Here is a 25,777-nt window from a genome sequence, read left to right on the forward strand (position 1 = left end):
TCCACAAAAGCGTCCGGCATCCTAAACACTGGAAACCCGATCCCTTATAACCAAAACGGAAAATCTCTACGAGCGGAAATGTAAATATATTCATCTTGTTACCACCCTGAGCTGACAACCATTGTCGCGTGTTTACTTTTCGGACGAAGAGTAGTCGTCTAATACAATAGTGCACGCCATTGTTTACCTCAGAAAAGCTGTGGCTATGCAACTGGTGGAGGACGACAGCTCCTCGCCTACTGTAAAGGGGGTACACAAAGAGGGCCTCTCCATATCTATGGCCAGTCTGGTTACAAAGAGCATCTCTCGATGTGGAGGACCCATCCTGTCTTGCATTACACAGACAAACCATTCATTTAAATGGACACGGTGTAATGCTTGGTTTCACCTGTGGTGGCGCTGCAGGGAAATGACACAGTTAGTACAAGATTACTCCGCTGATCACTGAGATCACAGCAGGGGGACGCTTAGTGATCATGATACATTAGTACAGCTTATGCTGATCTTATGATGAGAGATAGGCGGGGCTGTGACAACTTCACAGTCCTAAAAAAGCGCATGGTTGTCACTATGAAATGAATTAGGATAGTAGGACATATTTTTGCTCAGAATGAGATGGGAGACTTTCGTGTAACTTTATAAAAAACGCAGCACAAATAAACCCAGGATATTGTAACTAAGCAACTGGGAAATTTTGCATATTCAGTGATGATAGCCTTAAAGGAAAATGTCGTAGTAGAAACTGTAATATCTGTGGGCCTATAAATAGTTAAAGGGGTTCTCTATCTTTGGGCAATTACAATATTTTCAGATGTTTTTATTCCATGTGATCACATGAGCCCTACAGTAAGTCTTTAATTCTCCTGCAGTGCCCCCGCAGGTGAAATGGAGTATTGCACAGCTCTCAATTAAATCAATGGGCTGTCCATGTAATGCACACACATGCTGGGTCCTCCAGGGTGATAGATGCTGTTCGTAGATTCTTCTGTTCTGATTAAGAGATTAATTCTATTTCCTGTACATTGTTATGGGGCGGCCATCTTGTCTGAGCTTCTCCTCTGCTCTGTTAACCACATTTATTGATCTTCCTTACAGCACAGTCATGGCCGTAGGCAGCAATAGTCTGGAGCCGACTCATTGAGGTCTATGGGAGAGTTTTCTAGACAAGCCCTGTGCCGGGAGGGGGAGGAGATAAGGTGTGACATCATCTATTGTCAGTAGTGATGTAATGATGGGTCAGTGTAATCTTGTCTGTAATCTAAACAAAGCAAATGTTGCCTAGATAACCTCTACAGAATTGTCAAGTGTCTGTCTATTATTAGGCTTAGTGGTCGGAGCGAAAAATGCAGGGTATTCATAAAAAAATTCATAAAAAATATATTTAATAGAAAAAACTTGGTTTAAATAACAGGCAATTTTTCAGTTCATAGCTGCAGATCTAAGTGATAGCTAAGTGAACCCCATGACTAGCTGCAACATGCAAATCCCTACAGTGCATCAGGTTTATCCTGCATCTGTGTAACACAAAGTTTTTGCAGAGCTGGTAACCACATGCACCGTGAAGTTTCCACTCCGTAGTAAGTGTGCCTCGCCCACGCCCTGCCCACTAAACACAGGCGGCTGTGTTATAGTATGACATAACATGGCAGCGTATACAACCAGGCACTCACATTTAACCCTTTCCATAAACCTAGGGACCTACAGCGCCCAGTCTTTTACCCCCCAGTACATCGCAGATCTCCTGATCATATTGGGAAAACTAATTCGGTAAAAAGTCGTGTGATGGTGAGGACTAATATAATATAGAATGAACAAAAATACACCATCAATAAATATAAAATCTAAAAAATGTATAACTAAAAAAAACAAACTTCATAATACAAAAATTCAGGAAGAAAGCCAAGAAACATTTTTTTATTTTTCTGTTTTTGATTCTCCAGTTCATCCCCTTGTTACTATTATATCCAAACAACTACCCTACCATTTAATAGGAAGGTGTAATACATCATATTGCCTGTGGGGGCGCTGCTGGGAAATTGAACACTTACTGCCAGGTTCCTCCACAGTTGATCACAGGGGTCCCAGCGGCAGGAGACCTTGTCATGAACTAATAGATGGGGACCTTTCTAACGAAAAACAGATTGTGCCTCAAAGACCTCCCCTTTAAGAAGCAGTTTTACTGGTATATATAGATGGGAACATTTTGGCTTCAATAAAATGGCAGAACTAAGATGACTTTTTAAAGGGGCACTCTGCTTTGGACTATCTCTTCTTGTTGAGCTTTGACTTTAAGATGATCACAAAGTGTCTTCCCAGCGATCCCTGGTAAGGATTCAATTTGCCTACAGCACCACCACTGGCAAAAATGAGGTATTACACAATCTCTATACAGATCAATGGGCTGTTGCTATAATGCAGGATAGGACAGGTCCTCCAGGGCAAGAGACACTCTTTGTAACAGTGTTAAGCATCCTGAACAGAGGACCCCTCTCCAGAAAGGGTATATGAGAATGGATTTTCTAAACAGGACAACCCCTTTAAGTCCTGCTCCCTTTAAACCACTGATGTATCAGGTATGTTCCTGTCCTGATAATCTCTGATTCCTAAACAAAATTTGTCTATGCAAATGTCCGGAGTAGAATCTGTCGTCCAACGGCCATGATTTTTGTATACTTTAACGTCAGTGTAAATAGGTTGGGAACAGTCTTCATTTGCATCGCCTGGGCAGTCGACGCACACTATGGCGGTGTCTGAGTCATATCAACGTCCCCGGGTCTGGGGCAATCGTAGTTCTGAAATTAAAGGGTGTCTCCATGTTTGTTGTGATGTATCTAAAATGAAAATTGCCTCAAATATGTAAAGAAACTTGAAAAATCTCTTACCGTTTTATGTATACAGCTCCTATGTAAAGTTATGTGCCCCTATGGTTACAGACAATAAACCACTCTTTGTAAGACGATCCTGCTCACATCCTACTATGTGTCCCCTTGTTCTTGTTAACCTACCAAACGTGTGCTTTTCCTAAGGCTACTGTAATATGGTGCCATATGGAAGAACTATATGGTGACACATAAAGTACCGCTATCTAGTGTGTGAGACTGAAATCTGTAGGATAATAATATGTATCACATTGAGTGCCGCTATATACCGTAGTATGTGAGACTGAAATAATATGTAACACATAGACTGCTACTATATAATACGTGAGACCGAAATCTGTATGATAATATGTGATAGAGTGCCGCTATATAGTGTATGAGACCTAAATCTGTACGATTATATGTTTCACATTGAGTACCGCTATATAGTGTGTGAGACTGAAATCTGTATAATAATATGTGACACATAGACTGCTGCTATATAATACGTGAGACCGAAATCTGTATAATATGTGATAGAGTGCCGGTATATAGTGTATGAGACCTAAATCTGTACAATTATATGTATTACGAAGAGTACCGCTATATAGTGTGTGAGACTGAAATCTGTATGATATGTGACATATAGACTGCTACTATATATGAGTACGTGAGACCGAAATCTGTATGATAATAATGTGTGACACATTGAATGTCGCTATATAGTGTATGAGACCTAAATCTGTACGATAATATGTAACACACAGAGTGCCACTACATAGTGTATGAGACCTAAACCTGTACAATAATAATATGTAACACATTGAGTGCTGCTATATAGTGTGGAGACCGAAATCTGTATGATAATAATATGTGCCGCTATATAGTGTCTGAGACCGAAATCTGCACCATAATAATAGGTGACAAAGCTTGTAATTCAGATAACAAAAACTTGATTTCCCCTACAATAAAGTCATAAAGATATGGCTGCTTAGTGTGTATGCGTTTTTCCTAAGAATACCGTAACGGAAACACTATATGGCACTGATATAGTGTATTGCATAATTGTATAATCTATACAATAATAACATATGATGTAGAGTGCCGCCATATAGTGTAGGAAACCTAAATCTACACAATAATAACATATGAAAAAAGGGTGTAATTTTAATGTTTTTCCTAAGAATGCTGTCATATTGTGCCATATAGAAGCACTCTATGACGGCACATAGAATGCCGCCATATAGCATGAGACCTAAATCTGTACACTATCTAACCCTTGATTTCACCAAAAATATGGCTGTTTAATGTATGTTTTTCCTAAGAATACCGTAATATAGTTCCACATGTAAGCGTAGTATGACACTATATGGCGGTACATATGGCACATGAGACCTCAATCTGTGAGATAATAACAGATGACCAATACAGTGTGTCATTCACATAACAAACCCTGGATTTCGCTTCCAAAAATAATAAGAAAATATGGCTGCTTAATATGGAAAAAAATTTAAAAAAGTTGTGTTGTAGCTGGCGGTTATATGAGGTGATTTATTCCTCCCCTATTGTTCGCGTTTCTGATTTCTAATCCAACAATTGACTGGAAAATATTTCCCAGTTCCACCAGCGCAGGGAATAAATCTGCTGGGATAAGATTTGCAGGGCCGGAAAGTACCGCAATACTACGACAGGGATATCTTGTACTTTTCATCAAAAACAGAGCAGTGCGAAAGTCCGATATGGAAAACCGGGCGCTCCGACCTCTAACATCCATTAATAGAAGTGGACTGGGCAGATGGTACGAAGATTGCAACGTACGCACCTCTCCTACGGGTGTGAGCGCCAGAAACCTGCACCGATATCTCCATGAAAGGAAATGCTACAACGTGATGTGAGTGTCCTCCATGTGACTTAACGTGCAACTCCACCCTGCCTATATTTATACATAGGCGGATACAGAACCGGTGTTTATATACAGTGTTAGGGTCTATTTATGATAACGTTCTCCCTAAATGCCATTTTTAAGGTGCTAAAATTTGTGCCCATGATGCTTTGTGGCATAGTAGTGCCCCCCGGTGAAGAGCTATCGGTGGCGGTACCGTAGCTCTTAAGGGCGATTCTGACAGTCTGCCACAGTAGCGTCCATTGCGCCATACTGTGAGAGGGGCCCTTCCTTACCGACCAGCCATGACTCAAATCTGCCTTGGTCAAGTCAGCCGAGACGCTGTAGGAGAAGCAATGGCAGCCATATTGGTTGTGACCCAGCTTTCCCAGGACAGATATAACTTGCATCCTGGAAGACGCAGGCCACATGTGGGCTGTAAATCACACATAACAAAGAGTCGCTTCCCCGCAGAGACCTGACTTCCTGTGACACGCACAGCTCGCCGGATTACAGCGCCATATGCATTGAAGTATATTTTCTTTGGCCGGGCCTCCCCCAGTCTACAGCCAGCACTTCCTATAGGCAGACGTATAGCGGATCAGGCAGAAATAGCTATTTTGTTTTTTCTGGATTCCGTCCCGCGGCTCTTGTGCTATTTTTATCTCGCCGCTCAATATGTGTTCCATAAAAAGTGAATTCTGCCGTAACGGCGGCCGCTGCGCTCACCCCCGTCCGATGCATGGTATTTCAATGTGCACCGCGGTCCGTGGATCCCCGCAGAATCCTGCAAATATATTAGCAATACAAAACGATGCCAGACTGTGCACTGGATTGATAGGCTGCAGCCAACATAATAGGCCTGGATGTGGTGGTACTACATGATTCAGCATGCCCTGCTAGCTTAAAGGCCACCAGGTTGTATGCTAAGTGCCCGGGATACTTGTGGGGCATTCTGAGACTTTTCATTCTGTACAAGATTGTCCTAATGTGAATTGGACAATTCTGTCATGTACCGTCATATAGTGCACAAGTAACTCTACCGTATATAGTTAATGCCTAATAACAGGGGCATAAATTGAGAATGCTGTCAGAGTCAGACCAAGGTATCTTAGGCGCGCCATAAGGTGTCTCTTCCCATTATTCGTTGACTAGTACTATAAATTATATATTATAGTTGGGGGCCTGGTACAAATTTTACATTGGGAGCCCCAGGAGCTTCACATTGCACCTCTGCTGCCATATACCCCAATAAATCTATAAAGTACAACCATACACTGTGTTAATAATATACTGTGAATTGCCTAAATAGCAGCACCACTTGAAGACTAAATAAATACCACCACATTGTGCTTAAATAATACCGACATGCAGTGACCCAATAACTCCATACATGCAATATAATGCCATATACCAAGCAAATAGTACTTCAATACAATGCTAAATAGTGCTGACATCATTATAGACCAAAAATATACTTTAGTATTGCCACATAATGTAAATACCGCCATACAGTGCTCAAATAATACCAACATATCAAGACTAAATAACATAAAATACTCTAATAGCAATGTTATAGGATGGACAGATATGGTAATACTTCAATATAATGCTCGTGCCGAGACCATTACAGGCCAAAAAATATACTACTAAATATAGTGCTCAAATAATACCAATATACAGTGACCAAATAACGCCATACATAAAATGATCTAATAATAGTGTTATATTCTGGGAAAATAGTTATTCAATACAGTGGTCTAAATAATAATGCTATATAGCATCCCCTCATTATAGCCTGCAAAATATGTTGCAGCACATAATGTGATTACCGCCATACAGTGCTGAAATAATACCAACATATAGTGACCATGTACCTGCTCCATACATAAAGTACTCTAATAGCATCTGAACAAATAATATCGCAACACAGCGGTCTAAATAATATTGCTATATGTTATTGTCCCTAATATAAATTGCAAAATACACTACATAGTACTAGTGCTCTAATATGTAAAAAAAAAACACACCATATGGTGCTCAAATAACACCACCTTTGTGGCCAAATAAATGCTCCATTAGAGATGAGCGAGTAGTAGTCGATCGAGTAGGTATTCGATCGAATACTACGGTGTTTGATCGAATACTACGGTATTCGAAATACTCATACTCGGTCGAATACCATACGGTAAACACCTTTTACGTTTACCGCGTGGTATTTGACCGAGTACGAGTATTTCAAATACCGTAGTATTTGATCAAATACCTACTCGATCGACTACTATTCGCTCCTCTCTATACTCCATATAAAAAGTAACCTAAAGTCTACAGCAGGTTTATTTATACTACTCTTGTGGTTACTTTGTATCATTTCCACCATTTACTTTCAAAATTCGGTTGGTCGCCATTGGAAACAGACAACAGTTTAGCAGCATCCTGTTGTCAGTCATGTGACCGAGTTTAGCTTTAGAGGTGAGTGGAGAAGAAACATCATGACTCCGGCTTTCCGCCTTCTGTTTGTGGGAGTGTGAGGGGTCTTCACTCTGAACTAGTGGAAAATCCCTTTAATACTACCGCGATGACTGGAGCCCTGTGTGCAATACCCCGGCAGGGAAACATCTCTACAGAAGTTGCATGTTTTCTGTGATTGCTCCTGTCCACAAACCAGACACATGGCGGTACATGAATCCCATCCACAGAGATCACTCCCGGCCTGTGACTATCTATGGCGGAAGGAGATTAGATTGTAAGTAGAGATGAGCGAACAGTGTTCTATCGAACACATGTTCGATCGGATATCAGGGTGTTCGCCATGTTCGAATCGAATCGAACACCACGTGGTAAAGTGCGCCAAAATTCGATTCCCCTCCCACCTTCCCTGGCGCCTTTTTTGCACCAATAACAGCGCAGGGGAGGTGGGACAGGAACTACGACACCGGGGGCATTGAAAAAAATTGGAAAAAGTCATTGGCTGCCGAAATCAGGTGACCTCCATTTTAGACGAATAGTGGATTTCAAATCCGGGTCATATGAGAATGTGAACTTTGTGACTATGAGACAGGGATAGCTGTACAGGCAGGGATAGCTAGGGATAACCTTTATTTAGGGGGGAATGTTATTAAAAATAACTTTTTGGGGCTCTATCGGGTGTGTAATTGTGATTTTTGTGAGATAAACTTTTTCCCATAGGGATGCATTGGCCAGCGCTGATTGGCCGAATTCCGTACTCTGGCCAATCAGCGCTGGCCAATGCATTCTATTAGCTTGATGAAGCAGAGTGTGCACAAGGGTTCAAGAGCACCCTCGGCTCTGATGTAGCAGAGCCGAGGCTGCACAAGGGTTCAAGCGCACCCTCGGCTCTGATGTAGGAGAGCCGAGGGTGCACTTGAACCCTTGTGCACCCTCAGCTCTGCTACATCAGAGCCGAGGGTGCGCTTGAACCCTTGTGCACACTCTGCTTCATCAAGCTAATAGAATGCATTGGCCAGCGCTGATTGGCCAATGTATTCTATTAGCCTGATGAAGTAGAGCTGAATGTGTGTGCTAAGCACACACATTCAGCTCTACTTCATCGGGCTAATAGAATGCATTGGCCAGCGCTGATTGGCCAGAGTACGGAACTCGACCAATCAGCGCTGGCTCTGCTGGAGGAGGCGGAGTCTAAGATCGCTCCACACCAGTCTCCATTCAGGTCCGACCTTAGACTCCGCCTCCTCCGGCAGAGCCAGCGCTGATTGGCCGAAGGCTGGCCAATGCATTCCTATGCGAATGCAGAGACTTAGCAGTGCTGAGTCAGTTTTGCTCAACTACACATCTGATGCACACTCGGCACTGCTACATCAGATGTAGCAATCTGATGTAGCAGAGCCGAGGGTGCACTAGAACCCCTGTGCAAACTCAGTTCATGCTAATAGAATGCATTGGCCAGCGCTGATTGGCCAATGCATTCTATTAGCCCGATGAAGTAGAGCTGAATGTGTGTGCTAAGCACACTCATTCAGCACTGCTTCATCACGCCAATACAATGCATTAGCCAGTGCTGATTGGCCAGAGTACGGAATTCGGCCAATCAGCGCTGGCTCTGCTGGAGGAGGCGGAGTCTAAGATCGCTCCACACCAGTCTCCATTCAGGTCCGACCTTAGACTCCGCCTCCTCCAGCAGAGCCAGCGCTGATTGGCCGAATTCCGTACTCTGGCCAATCAGCACTGGCTAATGCATTGTATTGGCTTGATGAAGCAGTGCTGAATGTGTGTGCTTAGCACACACATTCAGCTCTACTTCATCGGGCTAATAGAATGCATTGGCCAATCAGCGCTGGCCAATGCATTCTATTAGCGTGAACTGAGTTTGCACAGGGGTTCTAGTGCACCCTCGGCTCTGCTACATCAGATTGCTACATCTGATGTAGCAGTGCCGAGTGTGCATCAGATGTGTAGTTGAGCAAAACTGACTCAGCACTGCTAAGTCTGCATTCGCATAGGAATGCATTGGCCAGCCTTCGGCCAATCAGCGCTGGCTCTGCCGGAGGAGGCGGAGTCTAAGGTCGGACCTGAATGGAGACTGGTGTGGAGCGATCTTAGACTCCGCCTCCTCCAGCAGAGCCAGCGCTGATTGGTCGAGTTCCGTACTCTGGCCAATCAGCACTGGCCAATGCATTTCTATGGGGAAAAGTTAGCTTGCGAAAATCGCAAACTGACAGGGATTTCCATGAAATAAAGTGACTTTTATGCCCCCAGACATGCTTCCCCTGCTGTCCCAGTGTCATTCCAGGGTGTTGGTATCATTTACTGGGGTGTCATAGTGGACTTGGTGACCCTCCAGACACAAATTTGGGTTTCCCCCTTAACGAGTTTATGTTCCCCATAGACTATAATGGGGTTCGAAACCCATTCGAACACTCGAACAGTGAGCGGCTGTTCGAATCGAATTTCGAACCTCGAACATTTTAGTGTTCGCTCATCTCTAATTGTAAGCTCTTCTGGTGCAGATGTCAACACATCAATGCAACTGACATTGGAAAGTGCTGAACCTGTCAGACTAGGAGCAAATCTGAGTCAGCGCAACGTTTATAACGAAAACCAGGCAAATGTGAATAGTGCATAAAAACTGCATAAGGGAATGTTCAGATTAGCAATGGAGCTGCTTTTACGATTTTTGTTGCTCTGCAAAGAGGAATGAACCTGGGGTCACTTGATCCCTTGTACAATAAACTGCAATGCTTCTGTATTGCAGTATATTACACATAGGCTTCCTATATTTCAAAGGACAAGGCAAGGCTGTTGATTGGTCTCCTGGCTGCCAAGGCAACCCTCTGAACCCCATGATTTCATCACGGAAGGATCGCAAGAACCATTCAGATGCCGTGATCGCTATTGATAACAGCATCTGAGTGGTGAATCTGTCAGGTTTAAGAATTTTCCGACTCCTGCAGCTAACCTTGGGTCCTGACTGTATAATAAAGTATCTATCAGCCCTCAGATAGATAGGTTACTGTAACCAGACCCAGCATATCACCCCAACCCTGCAGATAGATAGGTTAGTGTCACCAGAACCAGCATATCCCTCCAGCCCTGCAGATAGATAGGTTACTGTCACCAGAACCAGCATATCACCCCAGTACTGCAGATAGATAGGTTACTGTCACCAGAACCAGCATATCACCCCAGCCCTGCAGATAGATAGGTTACTGTCACCAGAACCAGCATATCACCCCAGTCCTGCAGATAGATAGGTTACTGTCACCAGAACCAGCATATCACCCCAGCCCTGCAGATAGATAGGTTACTGTCACCAGAACCAGCACATCACCCCAGCCCTGCAGATAGATAGGTTAGTGTCACCAGAACCAGCATATCACCCCAGCCCTGTAGATAGATAGGTTAGGGTCTCCAGAACCAGCATATCACCCCAGCCCTGCAGATAGATAGGTTACTGTCACCAGAACCAGCATATCACCCCAGCCCTGCAGATAGATAGGTTACTGTCACCAGAACCAGCATATCACCCCAGTCCTGCAGATAGATAGGTTATGGTCATTTGAATCACACAGTGTTTATCCCTTGTGAATCACTGTGCCTAAACTATATACAGTGTCCAATACCAGAACTATACAGTGCATAAACCATCCCACATACTATGTACTAGTCTACTGCAAGTTTTTGCAGCTAAGGATCTGTTGTGCAGGACCCCTGACGTAAATAACTGTGCACAGACACAATAGGTCCACCCCTCTGCACATGTGTTGCACGTCTATACTTCCCGTGCAGTATTCTCGGTGACGTCTGCTCACTAGTTACGATTTTTCGTCTTATTTTACACTTGTACAAAAACTCTCTGCAGGAAGGTTCTGTTTTCTTGGTGAAGGTCCTGGGCAATAAGTGACGTTCACATTAGAGAAGCAGGGTGTGGTGGAGTTAATGCAAGGGCTGGGTGCCGAAATTCATATTTCCTCTGTGTTGTTTGAAATGTAGAAGTATGAAGATTTGTTATTACAATTGTGAACCAGAAAGCTCAGGATGAACAAAGCCGTAGGATCGTACCATGTATAGAACTGTGCAAGGACAGAGAAAAGCAGAAGTACAAAGGTAATATCTAGAAAGTGTTTCCAATCTCCCATCTCCCAATAACAGAACAGTACAAGAGACCAAAAGTCAAAAATGAATACTGTATACAGTGCAAGGCAAAAGTATTCAACCCCCTATACTTTACCCATCAGTCATTATTATTGTCAGTGCTGAGAAGATATTATTTTACACTTGTGTTTTAGAACAGTGCCCCTCTGTCCACAGGTTGTGTGCGGTATTGCAGCTCAGCTACATTCACAGCAAAGGAGATGACATGCAATACCAGACACAACCTTTGGACTGAGGTGGCGCTCTTTCTGAAGCAAGTTTTTCTAACCCAGGACATATTATTGACTTGCACAAGATTCCCAGTCCATTATCAGCGGTGTAACTATAGTGGGTAGCGGTCAGTACTGGGCCCTAGAGCCTGATGGGGCCTCATAGATAGCACATAGTAAGTGGGAGCCCCAGTACAAATTTTGTATTGGAGTCTATGAACTTCAACCTCTGACGACTGTATTTTGTGGGGTTGAATACTTTTGCAAACCACTGTATATAGATTAAAGTGGGCATAAAAGTGCAATACAATGTGAATATAAAAGCAATAATATCCATAATTATTTGATGGTTGCACAACGGTACAATGGTAAAAACATGGAAACTTGGAGTTTGCGGGGCATGTTCCCCAAAAAAACATAGAAAATGGCAATTTGTGTGAGGCACAAATCAGAAATCTCTGTAACCTACAGATGTAGCAGAGCTGTGTATGTCAAGCAGCACGACTCATGGAGATATCCCAAGTGTGAACTTCACAAATACACCACCTACATAGAGTATGTCAATAATTCAGCTCTGCTACATCGGCCTGAAGACAAATCATCGTAGATAATGAACAGGTTAACACTCACCACTCTTGGTTTTTGCTCGATAGTCTGAAGGAACGGGGTGCTGTGTTCCGGGGATTTCTCGGGATCGCTGGATACGTCATCCTCCGATTCATCCCAAGAAGAAGAGAATCCAGTCGATGAAGCTGAAGACGAGGATAATTTCCGAGGAAAATTAGTAGGATTTATGCTTAGGTTATTACTGTCCACTTGAGCGTCACCATCTTCTCCATGGTCGGTGATTATGACAGCAGGGATAGGTCCTGGAGATACAACCCTAGGTGGAAGAGTCTTGTTTGAGTCTTCAATAGGTTTGTTGAGGTTTTGCTCAGATAGGGTTGTATTGCAAGTTCTACAAGTGTCCTTTTCAACAGAGGAGATCACTGATTGCGATACTGGGGCCACCGATGGTGATACTGAAACCACCGATGGAGTTCCTGGAAGTGCTGATGGTGAGGCCATGTATGGAGATATAGGTGATGTGGGGGTTGATGTTCCTTCCAAGCTGGAGCAAGAGGATTTATGTCCTCTATCATGACCAAAACTAAACACACTACTATCATCCCTCTTACCAAATCGGAGAGGTGACGGGGACCTGCTACCTTGACGAGGACTTCTAAGCACTGGAGAAACTGGACGATTTTGGGCCTGAATATGGGCTTCAAAGAGTCCCACAACCTGGTTAACTTGTACATTTTGTAGTTCCCTTTGTATCTGAGCAAGACGTCTTTTTTCCTCGGATTCCCCAAGTCCAATTCCAGTCCCATTGCCATGCCCAAACCCCAAAAAAGACCCCGCTCGTGAGTCTATTACAGAAACTGCTTCCCCCACATTCCCACCATGAAGTCGTAAAGGTGAAGGACACCTTCTAACTCTTGGCAACCTTGGAGAATGGTCATCTTTGCCGTTAAAACTAGGACTACGACTTCTTGAGGTGGATCGTTCTCCCGACTCGGGAAAGACAAAGGAGTTTGTGTTGTTGCTCCGCGGAGAGTTACCGGGACTGGTGGCTCCGGGACTATGGAGAGGCAGTGCTGATCGGACCAACAGTGGACAATAGGTGCTACGTCTCTCGGGCACGGGTAGCACAGGTCTTTGGCTCGTCTTCGTCACACTGTTGTTATTCATTATGACCAAGCTATTCAAGGCATAGCAGTACACAGCCATAGTCCTGTCAGGAGAGGAGCTTCAGACACGGGGCGTGCTGGGCACCACCGGCTCACACACTCAGATCCCAAAGACGTTGTCTTGTCCCCAACGACATCACTTGAAAAGTTGAGTAGATGATGACTAAGCTGGGCAAGTGCCCAGACCGCCATAAACAAATCAGCTGTAAATGAGAAGAGAAGAGAGAAATGTAAATGAGTCTCGACCAACGAAGAGATCACAAAAAAGTCAGCAGCTCGGCAGGTTCACCACCGTCATTCACCATAAAAGGGGAGGAAGCCATTTGCATATACCTGCCCAAGACTTACAACCTGTATTGTAAACAAGGCGTGATGTCAGACGCAAGAACGGGCTTGTAAAACCATGTCAGAAATGTGAGCGAGGCCTCCGAGAGTTACTTCCCTCTGATCATTTAACCTCTTAGGCGACTTTAGTGTTACGTAACAGGCTGAATATTTATGGTACACAGTGTAGTAGAAATTAAAAAAACATACAGAAGCCTCGGGTGCCCATTGGTGGCCAACAGTCCCAATTTTTTTAATGTGGTCCCATCATTTTTTATCAATTTCAATATACATTGCAATGTGATGATAAAGGTATAGATGTTACTCGGAAAGTTTTTGTATTTTTTTTATCTTGTAATTTTTTTAAATCGTTTTTTGCACAATATAGAAAAACCACAGTAAAGGTAAAAAAAAAACCCAAACAATAAAAAAAAGTAAGAAAACTTATCGCCATCCTAAAATGAATGATGACAAATCCCTCGGTATGTTTTCGGTAAGATCTTCACTTTTGTCAGTTTTGAGGCGTAGAGGGCATAGAAAGTTGCAAAGTTTTGCTCTGGTTTTTTGGGCCAAAGCCAAGAATGGCTACAAGAGGAATGGGAAATATATAAGGCTGGGTTCACACCTGTGCCTATATTCCGTTCTGGGTTTCCGTGTAAGCAGGACTATTCTCTCTGCATTTTTTCCACATTTTTCGGGCGGAAACCTGGCATACCCAGCGCCGCACCTCCCATGAGGAGTCCTGAAGCGACCACTTCAGGCGTCGCTATGCCAGGGCCCCGGGGGGACGGGGGGGACGGCATTTTTGCTTACCTAAGCCAGTCCAGGACAAGCTGTCCTGGACTGGCTTAGCGTCACTGTCTCAGCAGCCCGGCACGGGAAGCGAGCGGTGGATTGGGGAGGCCCTGTGGACGCAGCGCTGCTCCAGCGGCTTCCACTCACGCTCAGGCAGAGAGCAGGTCCTCTCCCTGCCTGCTAACGCCGCTCCGCCCCACCCCCTCCGCTCGGCCCCCTCCTCCCGGCTTTCTGTCGTCTGCCTCGGGCGGCAGAAAAGGTAGGTTCACCCCTGGGCATCTGCGGGTAACCACTTGCGGTTTAGGACAAGGCACATTTTTAGTTTTTTTTGTATGTTCCATTTTGAGGGCTATAATATTTTTTAGCATTTGGTTTATTCAACTAGTTTCCGCGTCTTTTTTCGGTCTTTTGTGATGTTTGCATGTGTTTTAATTTTTTTTAAAAAACTTTGAAAATATAAACAAGAGGAGGGAAAAATTCAGTTTAATGTCTGTTTTTCACTTTTATTTTTTTTTTCTTTAATAACACAAAGTGCTACTAAAAATCTTTATAAAATAATCTTTCCTCTCCATTACGGTAATTTTTATTTTGTATGTTGTCGTTGGGGTTTGGGCTATAACCTTTTATAAGGGTGTGTTATTGACATATCGTTTTATTAATTTTTTTAAAATTATTTTATTTTTTTCTTACATTGTGTCCCCATAATAAGGTCATAATAGACCTTTGGGAACATCTGATCACCATGGGGGGAGTCTGATTTCCCCTGTAACTAAGGCTGGCACAAATAGCCCCAGTTGCGGGAGGAATACAGCCACCTGCACGTTACTATAGAACTGATTTGGGTCCTGTAGGACTCAGCAGCTCTTATAGCCTCTGATCCCGGCAGATCACGTGACAGGGTCAGAGGAGAGCTGCATCATGGCGGCTCCCATAGCTGTGTATACAGCTCTCATTGAGTGCTGTGTTCATAGCGATCGGGGAAGGCAGGGACGGTAATAAACCATCCCTGCCTTCTCTATGGAAGCTCGAGTTATAGTTACAGCCGGCTGTAGTTGCACGATTATAGAGATGAGCGAATAGTATTCGAAGCGGCCGTTTCGTATACCTCGCTCCATAGGAATGAATGGACGCAGCCGGCGCCGGCTGCTTCCATTCATTCCTATGGGAGCGTGGTATTCGAAATAGTATTTCGAATAGTATTTTCTCATCTCTACATGATTACTGCATGGACGTACCAGTACGTCCTTGAAGACGAAGGTAACCACTTCCGGACGTATATACTTTATGGGCGGTCCGTGTGCTTTCACTGCACACCGCTTGCCAATGCGTTCGGTGGTCCATTTGGGAAGGGATTACCGACGCAGATGTGAACGAGGCATTAGGCTGTTCTAATAAATATGTCCCAATGCGTAGAAAATGGCGCTCAATTCCAATAGTAATAAAGCGCAATTTTTCAATATGTTACAATTTACTAGGATGGCGTGCCTGGATGATTTATTTGTTTGTATCGACTTTATGGCGCCATTACTTATGCTGCTCAAGGGCCGTCGTGCCATAAGCCAAGCATAATATTAGGAGAGGAACATAGTTGTATTCACGTGTAGAAGCGGAGAGTGCACATGTAATACATTATAGCAGATGGCTCATCTTCCAGCTCATCAGTAACAGGATGAGAACCTGACGCCTGGCGCCCATCCAGCCCTGGTATTATGCAGAACCAGTTTTAGCAACAGGTGATGGCTCTGCACAAGGCAGCAATGTTTGTACTGCAGAGAATGATCCGCACACTGTCCATGGCCGGGATACACAGGGAATTCCCCAGCAGCTGGCATCCATCGCATAAACAAAAACCGCCAATACTACGGGGTTACATGAATGGGCTGTGAAGCAGAAATAGAACGGTTAGGCGGTAACATCCTCATGGGCACAGGGAGGCCATTACATTTATAGGGCATCAGTGTGGTGGAGGGGCGACCTAAAAACTGAGCAATCCAAAAAGGGGAAACTGGCGCATCAGCCAGGCCAGAATGCCACAGTCCTCTCCTGCCCTCTGGTTCTAGGGTATTAGGATCAACAGTGGCAAATTATCAGTAACTAGTAAGTGTATTAGATTGTGTGGTATGTTCTATCAAAACACAGCAGAATAGCGAGTACAGCTCTGGAGTATAATACAGGGTCAGTACAGGATAAGTAATGTAATGTATGTACACAGTGACTGCACCAGCAGAATAGTGAGTGCTGCTCTGGAGTATAATACAGGATGTAACTTGGGATCAGTACAGGATAAGTAATGTATGTACACAGTGACTGCACCAGCAGAATAGTGAGCGCAGCTCTGGAGTATAATACAGGATGTAACTCAGGATCAGTACAGGATAAGTAATGTAATGTATGTACACAGTGACTGTACCAGCAGAATAGTGAGTGCAGCTCTGGAGTATAGGACATGATTTAATACATGATTACTGTGAGTGACCCACCTTCTTTGCCTCTGCCAATCTGAGACGCCCTATCCTTCTTCTTCTATTCTGTTTCCCTACACTCATTCAGTTTTTGCTAAGTTATTCTGTAAGCCTATGCAGAACTCCAGTTGATGCAGAAATTTTTGAGAGCGGTAATATTGGCCATGATTATGATTACCTACCTATATAAATGACATACCTTGACTCATGTTATACAGTCCTATGAAAAAGTTTGGGCACCCCTATTAATCTTAATCATTTTTAGTTCTAAATATTTTGGTGTTTGCAACAGCCATTTCAGTTTGATATATCTAATAACTGATGGACACAGTAATATTTCAGGATTGAAATGAGGTTTATTGTACTAACAGAAAATGTGCAATATGCATTAAACCAAAATTTGACCGGTGCAAAAATATGGGCACCTCAACAGAAAAGTGACATAAGTATTTAGTAGATCCTCCTTTTGCAAAGATAACAGCCTCTGGTCGCTTCCTGTAGCTTTTAATCAGTTCCTGGATCCTGGATGAAGGTATTTTGGACCATTTCTTTCTACAAAACAATTCAAGTTCAGTTAAGTTTGATGGTCGCCGAACATGGACAGCCCGCTCTCAAATGATCTGAAAACAAAGATTGTTCAACATAGTTGTTCAGGGGAAGGATACAAAACGTTGTCTCAGAGATTTAACCTGTCAGTTTCCACTGTGAGGAACATAGTAAGGAAATGGAAGACCACAGGGACAGTTCTTGTTAAGCCCAGAAGTGGCAGGCCAAGAAAAATGTCAGAAAGGCAGAGAAGAAGAATGGTGAGAACAGTCAAGGACAATCCACAGACCACCTCCAAAGAGCTGCAGCATCATCTTGCTGCAGATGGTGTCACTGTGCATCGGTCAGCAATACAGCGCACTTTGCACAAGGAGAAGCTGTATGGGAGAGTGATGAGAAAGAAGCCGTTTCTGCACGTACGCCACAAATAGAGTTGCCTGAGGTATGCAAAAGCACATTTGGAGAAGCCAACTTCATTTTGGAAACAAAGATTGAGTTGTTTGGTTATAAAAAAAAGGCGTTATGCATGGCGTCCAAAAAGAAACAGCATTCCAAGAAAAACACTTGCTACCCACTGTAAAATTTGGTGGAGGTTCCATCATGCTTTGGGGCTGTGTGGCCAATGCCGGCACCGGGAATCTTGTTAAAGTTGAGAGTGGCATGGATTCCACTCAGTATCAGCAGATTCTTGAGAATAATGTTCAAGAATCAGTGACAAAGTTGAAGTTACGCCGGGGATGGATATTTCAGCAAGACAATGATCCAAAACACCGCTCCAAATCCTCAGGCATTCATGAAGAGGAACAATTACAATGTTCTGGAATGGCCATCCCAGTCCCCAGACCTGAATATCATTGAACATCTGTGGGATGATTTGAAGCGGGCTGTCCATGCTCGGCGACCATCTAACTTAACTGAACTTGAATTGTTTGTCCAAAATACCTTTATCCAGGATCCAGGAACTGATTAAAAGCTACAGGAAGCGACTAGAGGCTGTTATCTTTGCAAAAGGAGGATCTACTAAATGTTAATGTCACTTTTCTGTTGAGGTGCCCATACTTTTGCACCGGTCAAATTTTGGTTTAATGCATATTGCACATTTTCTGTTAGTACAATAAACCTCATTTCAATCCTGAAATATTACTGTGTCCATCAGTTATTAGCTATATCAAACTGAAATGGCTGCTGCAAACACCAAAATATTTAGAACTAAAAATGATTAAGATTAATAGGGGTGCCCAAACTTTTTCATAGGACTGTATATACATATTTAAAGGGATAGTCCAACCAGACCCCCAGAGTTCAATGGTTTCACCCAGGTCGGGGAAAGGGGGAGAAGACTTTTGAGTAAAGCAGGGTTCACACTAGCGTCGGTGTCCGATGCTATTGTCTGCGCAAAATCTTGCGCGGACATTAGCATCGGACACTAGCTGTGTCCGTTACAATTTCCATTATTTTAAATGGGACATCATGTAGTGTCTTTTACTGTCCGTGTCTGTGCTTAAGTGTCTGTTTACAAAGATGTCCGATTTTTCAAACGGACAGCTAAATCCTACAGATTAGCGGACATTAGCATCGGACACTAGCTGTCAGACACCGACGCTAGTGTGAACGCCCTCTAGGTGATCATAAACAACTACACTATGCCCAATGAAATCAATGGGTCACTTTGTGTAGAGGGTGTGAAGAGAGTAACATTGACTGAAAGGAGACATGTTCCATGTATTTATTTGGGAAATATACATTAATATCCATAGCGCACATTTCAAGCACTTGGTGCGCCTTTGCCCCATCCATTGACATAAGTATTGGACCCTTTCTCATGTCGTACTACCTGACCTACACCCTTAAACACCTGCGCTTTGTATACCCACATTACCTCCCAGTAACACAACAATATCTCAATCCATTGCAATACACCCGAAGAGTGATGGTCCCGGCCCGTCACTATGGCGCTCACACCCCTCATTGTCCCCGAAGGTGACATAACTCTCCTGTCATGTCGCTTCTTACAAATACGCTAAAGGTCAGCACTTATTGTAACACACCGGGCATCAGCAAATTTACTTATAGCTGGTAACCAATGGTGTCCAGTAAAGTATTGGCTGTATAATGCCGGACAATGAAGTGTTAATATGTCGGGCAGTTGCATAAGCGGCAATTCCTTTATACATAGTTGCATTAGGGTCTCTTCTATGACGAGGGCAATGACGGGATTCACAGATCCATGAATATTATTAGTTCGCCCCTGCTTGTATCACTAGTCATTGTATAGATATGAAGGAATTGTTACTTATGCAATTCCATACTAAAGAAAATCTGAATCTGAAATTCCGTATACAGTCGCACTTGCCATAGGCTTAGTTTATAGGGATGCACGGTAACTTGTGATAAATTATGCTTTATCTATATATGCCTATGGATGTGCAGATAATGGGACATTGCATAAATAGCTCTCCCCGCATTATAAGTCACCTATTGCAATTGCACCTTTACACTAAGGGGTTATGAGACAAAAATGGGGGAGATAGACTCTCGGGCCCGCCTGTAACTACCCCAGAGTATGGGATGTAGATGAGAATTTATGCAATTCCCTAATATTCTATGAAGACGTCATACATAAAAATGGGCTATGGACGATAATGTGAGATAATAAGAAGTGATCCAGCACTTGGACACAACTGTTACCACAACATGATGGGGGTTGTAATCCTACCGAGCAAGAATGGAAACCCCTGTTGGTATTCAGACCCGATCCTTGTCACAACCATCAAATCGATTACTAATACTCGCCAGAAATGAGACCAATTAATATAATCGATTGTGATCGTCGAAATTTTCGCTCGATATATCGGGCAGATATCACTCTCATCACAATTTATGGTGAAAGTGATCCTTGTGCAACCAGCTCATAACTAGACATAACTAGGCAGACGTCTGCCCACACAGGGCACCCAGCGACGGGCACCCACGGCTCCTAATGTCGTAAGACCGCCCCACGTCTTACAGTTACAGTATTGTAATGTATATGTATCTAAGCTAAGGCAGTGTGATACACCTTACCCGTGCAAGAGATGACTTCTAGGACCCGGTCCCTGGCGTCCGGCTCCCTGTCCTCTTCCAAAGCCCTTTATCCTGCTAGAATTTCTCGCCTTCCTGGGTTGCAGCCACCTTTTCTTCTGCACAGAGCCAGTTGTGGAGTCAGAATGCAGCCTGGGGGTCCAGAGATGTGTCCGGTCGGCCGCTCTGCTTCTTTCTTTGTGCCTCCCTGCAGTGTTTGTTCAATGTAAAAGTATGTAGCAGGAAGGAAGTTGTGTAGTTTGTCTGGGGCTGAACTCAGCTCAACAAGCTTCCTTGTACTGGGGGAACTGAGAAAGTTTCCATTGTCAGGCACACTGCACCCTCTGCTTGCAGCTCTGCTACTTTCCACTGCCTGCGCCTGGGAGACAGGAGACTGCTTTTCTCTCCTCTCCCATCCAATCACTGGATTGCAGGCGGCAAGAGGAGGACACCCCAGCCCCATGTCTAAAAGCAGAAAAAAAAAAGAATTGTATGAATGGCTGCCCCGAGGCTCCCTGGCATGAGTACAGATGGCTGGCCAGGGCTGCAAAACCCAGGCAAAAATGCCTGTCAATAATTGTAAGAAAGTAAAGATGTGGCAGAAAAAAAGATGATACTGAGTGTATCTATATAGTACTAGGTGACATTTATATACTGGAAACATTGAAACATATAAGCTGTGTATCTATATAGTACTAGGTATACAGTATATGTATACTGGAAACATTGTAACATATAAGCAGTGTATCTATATAGTACTATGTGATTATAATATACCAGAAACATTGTAACGTATAAGCAGTGTATCTATATACTAATATGTGACTATAATATACCAGAAACATTGTAACATATAAGCAGTGTATCTATATAGTGCTATGTCACTATAATACATCGGAAACATTGTAACATATAAGCAGTGTATCTATATAGTACTATGTGACTATAATATACCAGAAACATTGTAACATATAAGCAGTGTATCTATATAGTGCTATGTGACTATAATACATCGGAAACATTGTAACATATAAGCAGTGTATCTATATAGTAATAGGTGACTATAATATACCGGAAACATTGTAACATATAAGCAGTGTATCTATATAGTACTAGGTGACTATAATACACCAGAAACATTGTAACATATAAGCAGTGTATCTATATAGTACTATGTGACTATAATACACCGGAAACATTGTAACATATAAGCAGTGTATCTATATAGTACTATGTGACTATAATACACCAGAAACATTGTAACGTATAAGCAGTGTATCTATATAGTAATAGGTGACTATAATATACCAGAAACATTGTAACATATAAGCAGTGTATCTGTATAGTACTATGTGACTATAATATACCAGAAACATTGTAACGTATAAGCAGTGTATCTATATAGTGCTATGTGACTATAATACACTGGAAACATTGTAACATATAAGCAGTGTATCTATATAGTACTATGTGACTATAATACACCGGAAACATTGTAACGTATAAGCAGTGTATCTATATAGTAATAGGTGACTATAATATACCAGAAACATTGTAACATATAAGCAGTGTATCTATATAGTACTATGTGACTATAATACACTGGAAACATTGTAACATATAAGCAGTGTATCTATATAGTACTATGTGACTATAATACACCGGAAACATGGTAACATATAAGCAGTGTATCTATATAGTACTATGTGACTATAATACACCGGAAACATGGTAACATATAAGCAGTGTATTTATATAGTACTATGTGACTATAATATACCAGAAACATTGTAACGTATAAGCAGTGTATCTATATAAGCTGTGTACCTAAGCTATTATGGATCATGCTGACAGCTGGACCAAGGTATCTAAGCTTACCCTATGTGATACTATGCTGCAGAGCGGCTGTATCTAATTGTATGCAATACTGACTGCAAAGCTCTTTATCTCATCCTGATGTGTGTAATACCGCCTGATGAGCCATGTATCTAATCAGGGGCGTAACTACCGTAGAGGCAGCGGAGGCGGCTGCCACAGGGCCCAGGCCATTAGGGGGCCCGGTGACAGCTACTACCGCTGCGTTTTTTTTTGTTTTTTTTTAATAGGCCATTATGGGCCCTATTTACTTGCCGATCCTGGCTGGGCATAATACTGTGTGCAGGGGACACTATGGGGGATAATACTGTGTGCAGGGCCACTATGAGGGATAATACTGTGTGCAGGGGACACTATTGGGGATAATACTGTGTGCAGGGGCCACTATGGTGCATAATACTGTGTGCAGGGGCCACTAAGGGGGATAATACTGTGTGCAGGGGCCACTAAGGGACATAATACTGTGTGCAGGGGCCACTATGGGGGATAATACTGTGTGCAGGGGACACTATGGGGGATAATACTGTGTGCAGGGGCCACTATGGGGGATAATACTGTGTGTAGGGGCCACTTTGGGGGATAATACTGTGTGCAGGGGACACTATGGGGGATAATACTGTGTGCAGGGGCCACTATGGGGATAATACTGTGTGCAGGGGCCACTATGGGGATAATACTGTGTGCAGGGGCCGCTATGGGGGATAATACTGTGCGCAGGGGCCACTATGGGACATAATACTGTGTGCAGGGGCCACTATGGGGATAATAGAACGCGCAGAAATGTGTGGGAGGGGGTTGGTCGAGGTCTTCGGTGTTGGTGTCGGTCGGGGGGGGGGGGGGGCATGTCAAAAGTTCGCCACGGGGCCCCGCCATTTCTAGTTACGCCACTGTACCTAAGCTATCATGGATCATGCTGACAGCTGGACCAAGGTATCTAAGCTTACCCTATGTGATACTGTGCTGCAGAGCGGCTGTATCTAATTGTATGCAATACTGATTGCAAAACTCTTTATCTCATCCTGATATATGTAATACTGCCTGATGAGCCATGTATCTAATCCTATCATGTGTGATACTGTCTATTGAGCCATGTATCTAATATTATCATGTGCAATACTGACTGCAGACCTGTGTATCTAATCCTTCTTGTGAAATACCATATGCTGAGCCGTGTATCTAAGCAGGTCATGTGTTATACCATCTAGCGTCCGTCCGTTGCCAATCCGTCTAAAAAAATCAACGGATTCATCAAAAAAAACAGTAACAAACATTACACAACACACAGTACAGTTCGACTTTTTTCAGGGGATTAGTCAATGGGTGTCTGTCGAAAAAAATACGGTCCATTTGCGTCTGTTTTTGACAAATCTGTTTTTTCTCCTTCATTCTGAGCATGTGCAGATAAGAATGAAGAGGGTGAAACGGATTACACTGTCCGCTGGTAATCCGTCTGTGTCCGCCCTCCATAGAACTCAATGTTACAAAACAGATTTGTTGCGGTCCGTTGTGTATTCTTATTTTGTGGATGAAGCAAAAGTGCTGAAAGTCTGACTATTGTCTCTGTCCAAGACAGCGGATACACAGGGGAAATGCTCCAAACACAAATCGGGGGATGGTTCTAAAAACCTGCTGAGATCAATGACCCGTCTAATCAGTTTTATGATCTTTGGATGGATCACAGAAACAGATTCCAATTGGAGGCGGCAAAGCAAGTGTGAACCCAGCCTAAGCATGTCATGGATGATACTGTCTGCTGAGCTGTGTATCTAATCATATCATGTCTGCTGAGCTGTGTATCTAAGCCTTATACGTGATTCTATCTGCTAAGTCTATGGGGTGTGATACTGTCTTATGAGCTGGTGTATCTAAGCTTTTTACGAGATCTTATCTGCTGAGTTTAGTTATCTAAATCTATGGTGTGTGACACTGTGTCAAGTGGAAACTTGTCTTTTGTAAAAGGATTGAAGACCCATTTCCATCCAGCTGAGCTATTCTTCTTCTTCCTCTCCAAGCTTCCGCCCCTGATACCTGCCCCACACCCAATATCCCCCTCACTTTTGAGCTATTCTCGCCCCCATTGTTTACCCTGCTTCAGCCTCTGTCCACCCCCTCTTGGACCTCTGTCCATCCTTCTTGCTTCCCCACCAGGCCTTCTCCTTCTTCAGAATTTCTTTACCTGCCTTAAGCCTGTATTGACTATTATTGGGACTTCCCCTCCTTGGGCCTCTCTTTACCCCCTTGTCCGATTCTCTTGGGTACCACCAATAATATAGTGCCTCTGACCACATCCTCCATTATGGGGAGCAGGTCCTGTGTCACCAGGATGTTCCACAGACAAAACGTGAGGGCCGATACATGCAAAGGACCTGAGCTGTCACTTACCGTTACACGACCCAAAATATAACCTGTGCCCGTCACACATATACATACCGGTGTATATATATATATATATATATATATATATATATATATATACTTGCCAGAATCCTCCCAAATATTCAAAGAGAAATTCAGCTTGAATCAATATCAGTCGGCCATCTGATACAGGTAGGAGAGATCCCAGGGGTGAGACTTAAAAGGGACACATAATAACATGGAAAAATAAATAAATAAAAAAAAAACGTCAAAAATCTATTAACATAAAACTTGGTTTAAATAATATTTTTTTGGTAAAAAAATTCCCATTACATCTTAGTAACCATGATATGTGCACAAGGCGCTATTCACACTCCATTTTGCTGACAATTGATCAGCTTTCTTGGGCGCCCCGTGAGACTCTAAAATAAAATCTTGAAATCATAGCAACAAACTATGGACAATTTTTCACATTTTATTCTGTCAGACATGTGGCCTAACCTTTAATTTGCTTTGTCTAAGCTCCCGCAGTGCTCTCTGGTGCCAGGAAAGTAGCAGAAATCTGAGGGTAGATTTGAAAGTGATTGGAGAAGAAAACATCCAGAAGCTCAAAATGGCTAACCAGTTGTTGTGTCCCCTACAGAAGGCGTAAATTGTTGAGTTTCCCTTTAAAGATGACCAGTCACCACCTATACCACCTTACGCTTTTTTCATTCTTTAATAGCTCCCCACTGATTCTGGCACAGTTGGGATTTTTCCCCTAGCCCCCACCGTTCCTGAGCAATCAGTCCTGTTAGTTTTGGTGTCTGATATGACAACTAGACTCCCTAATATACAGTGGGTGATGTCAGGGAGGAGCAAGGGGTGTGACACAAAGCTCCGACACTGATTGGTGCTCTGAGTCACGCCCCCTTGCCTGCTCCTCCCTGACGCACACCCATCTCCCATTAGGGAGTCTAGTTATCATATGAGGCGCCAAAGCTAACTACACTGATTTCTCAGGAACGGTGGGAGCTAGAGAAAAAATTCCAACTGTGTCAGAATC

The 25,777-nt window shown here is 43.3% G+C and overlaps 1 protein-coding gene across 1 annotated transcript in view; it reads right to left on the reverse strand.

Annotated features, from left to right (window-relative positions):
- ITPKB (inositol-trisphosphate 3-kinase B) overlaps nt 1–20,862 on the reverse strand; it is a 74,222-nt gene extending 53,360 nt beyond the window's left edge. The window contains exons 1-2 of the mRNA XM_075267222.1: nt 20,506–20,862; nt 12,213–13,518 (exon numbers count right to left, since the gene is read on the reverse strand). Coding sequence (XP_075123323.1) covers nt 12,213–13,355 — 1,143 coding nt within the window. The 5' untranslated portion in view covers nt 13,356–13,518; nt 20,506–20,862. The remainder of the gene's footprint in view (nt 1–12,212; nt 13,519–20,505) is intronic.
- Nucleotides 20,863–25,777: the final 4,915 nt, after the last annotated feature.

Source organism: Leptodactylus fuscus, chromosome 3 (genome assembly GCF_031893055.1).
Source record: "Leptodactylus fuscus isolate aLepFus1 chromosome 3, aLepFus1.hap2, whole genome shotgun sequence".
In the NCBI taxonomy this organism is placed as follows: Eukaryota; Metazoa; Chordata; class Amphibia; order Anura; family Leptodactylidae; genus Leptodactylus; species Leptodactylus fuscus.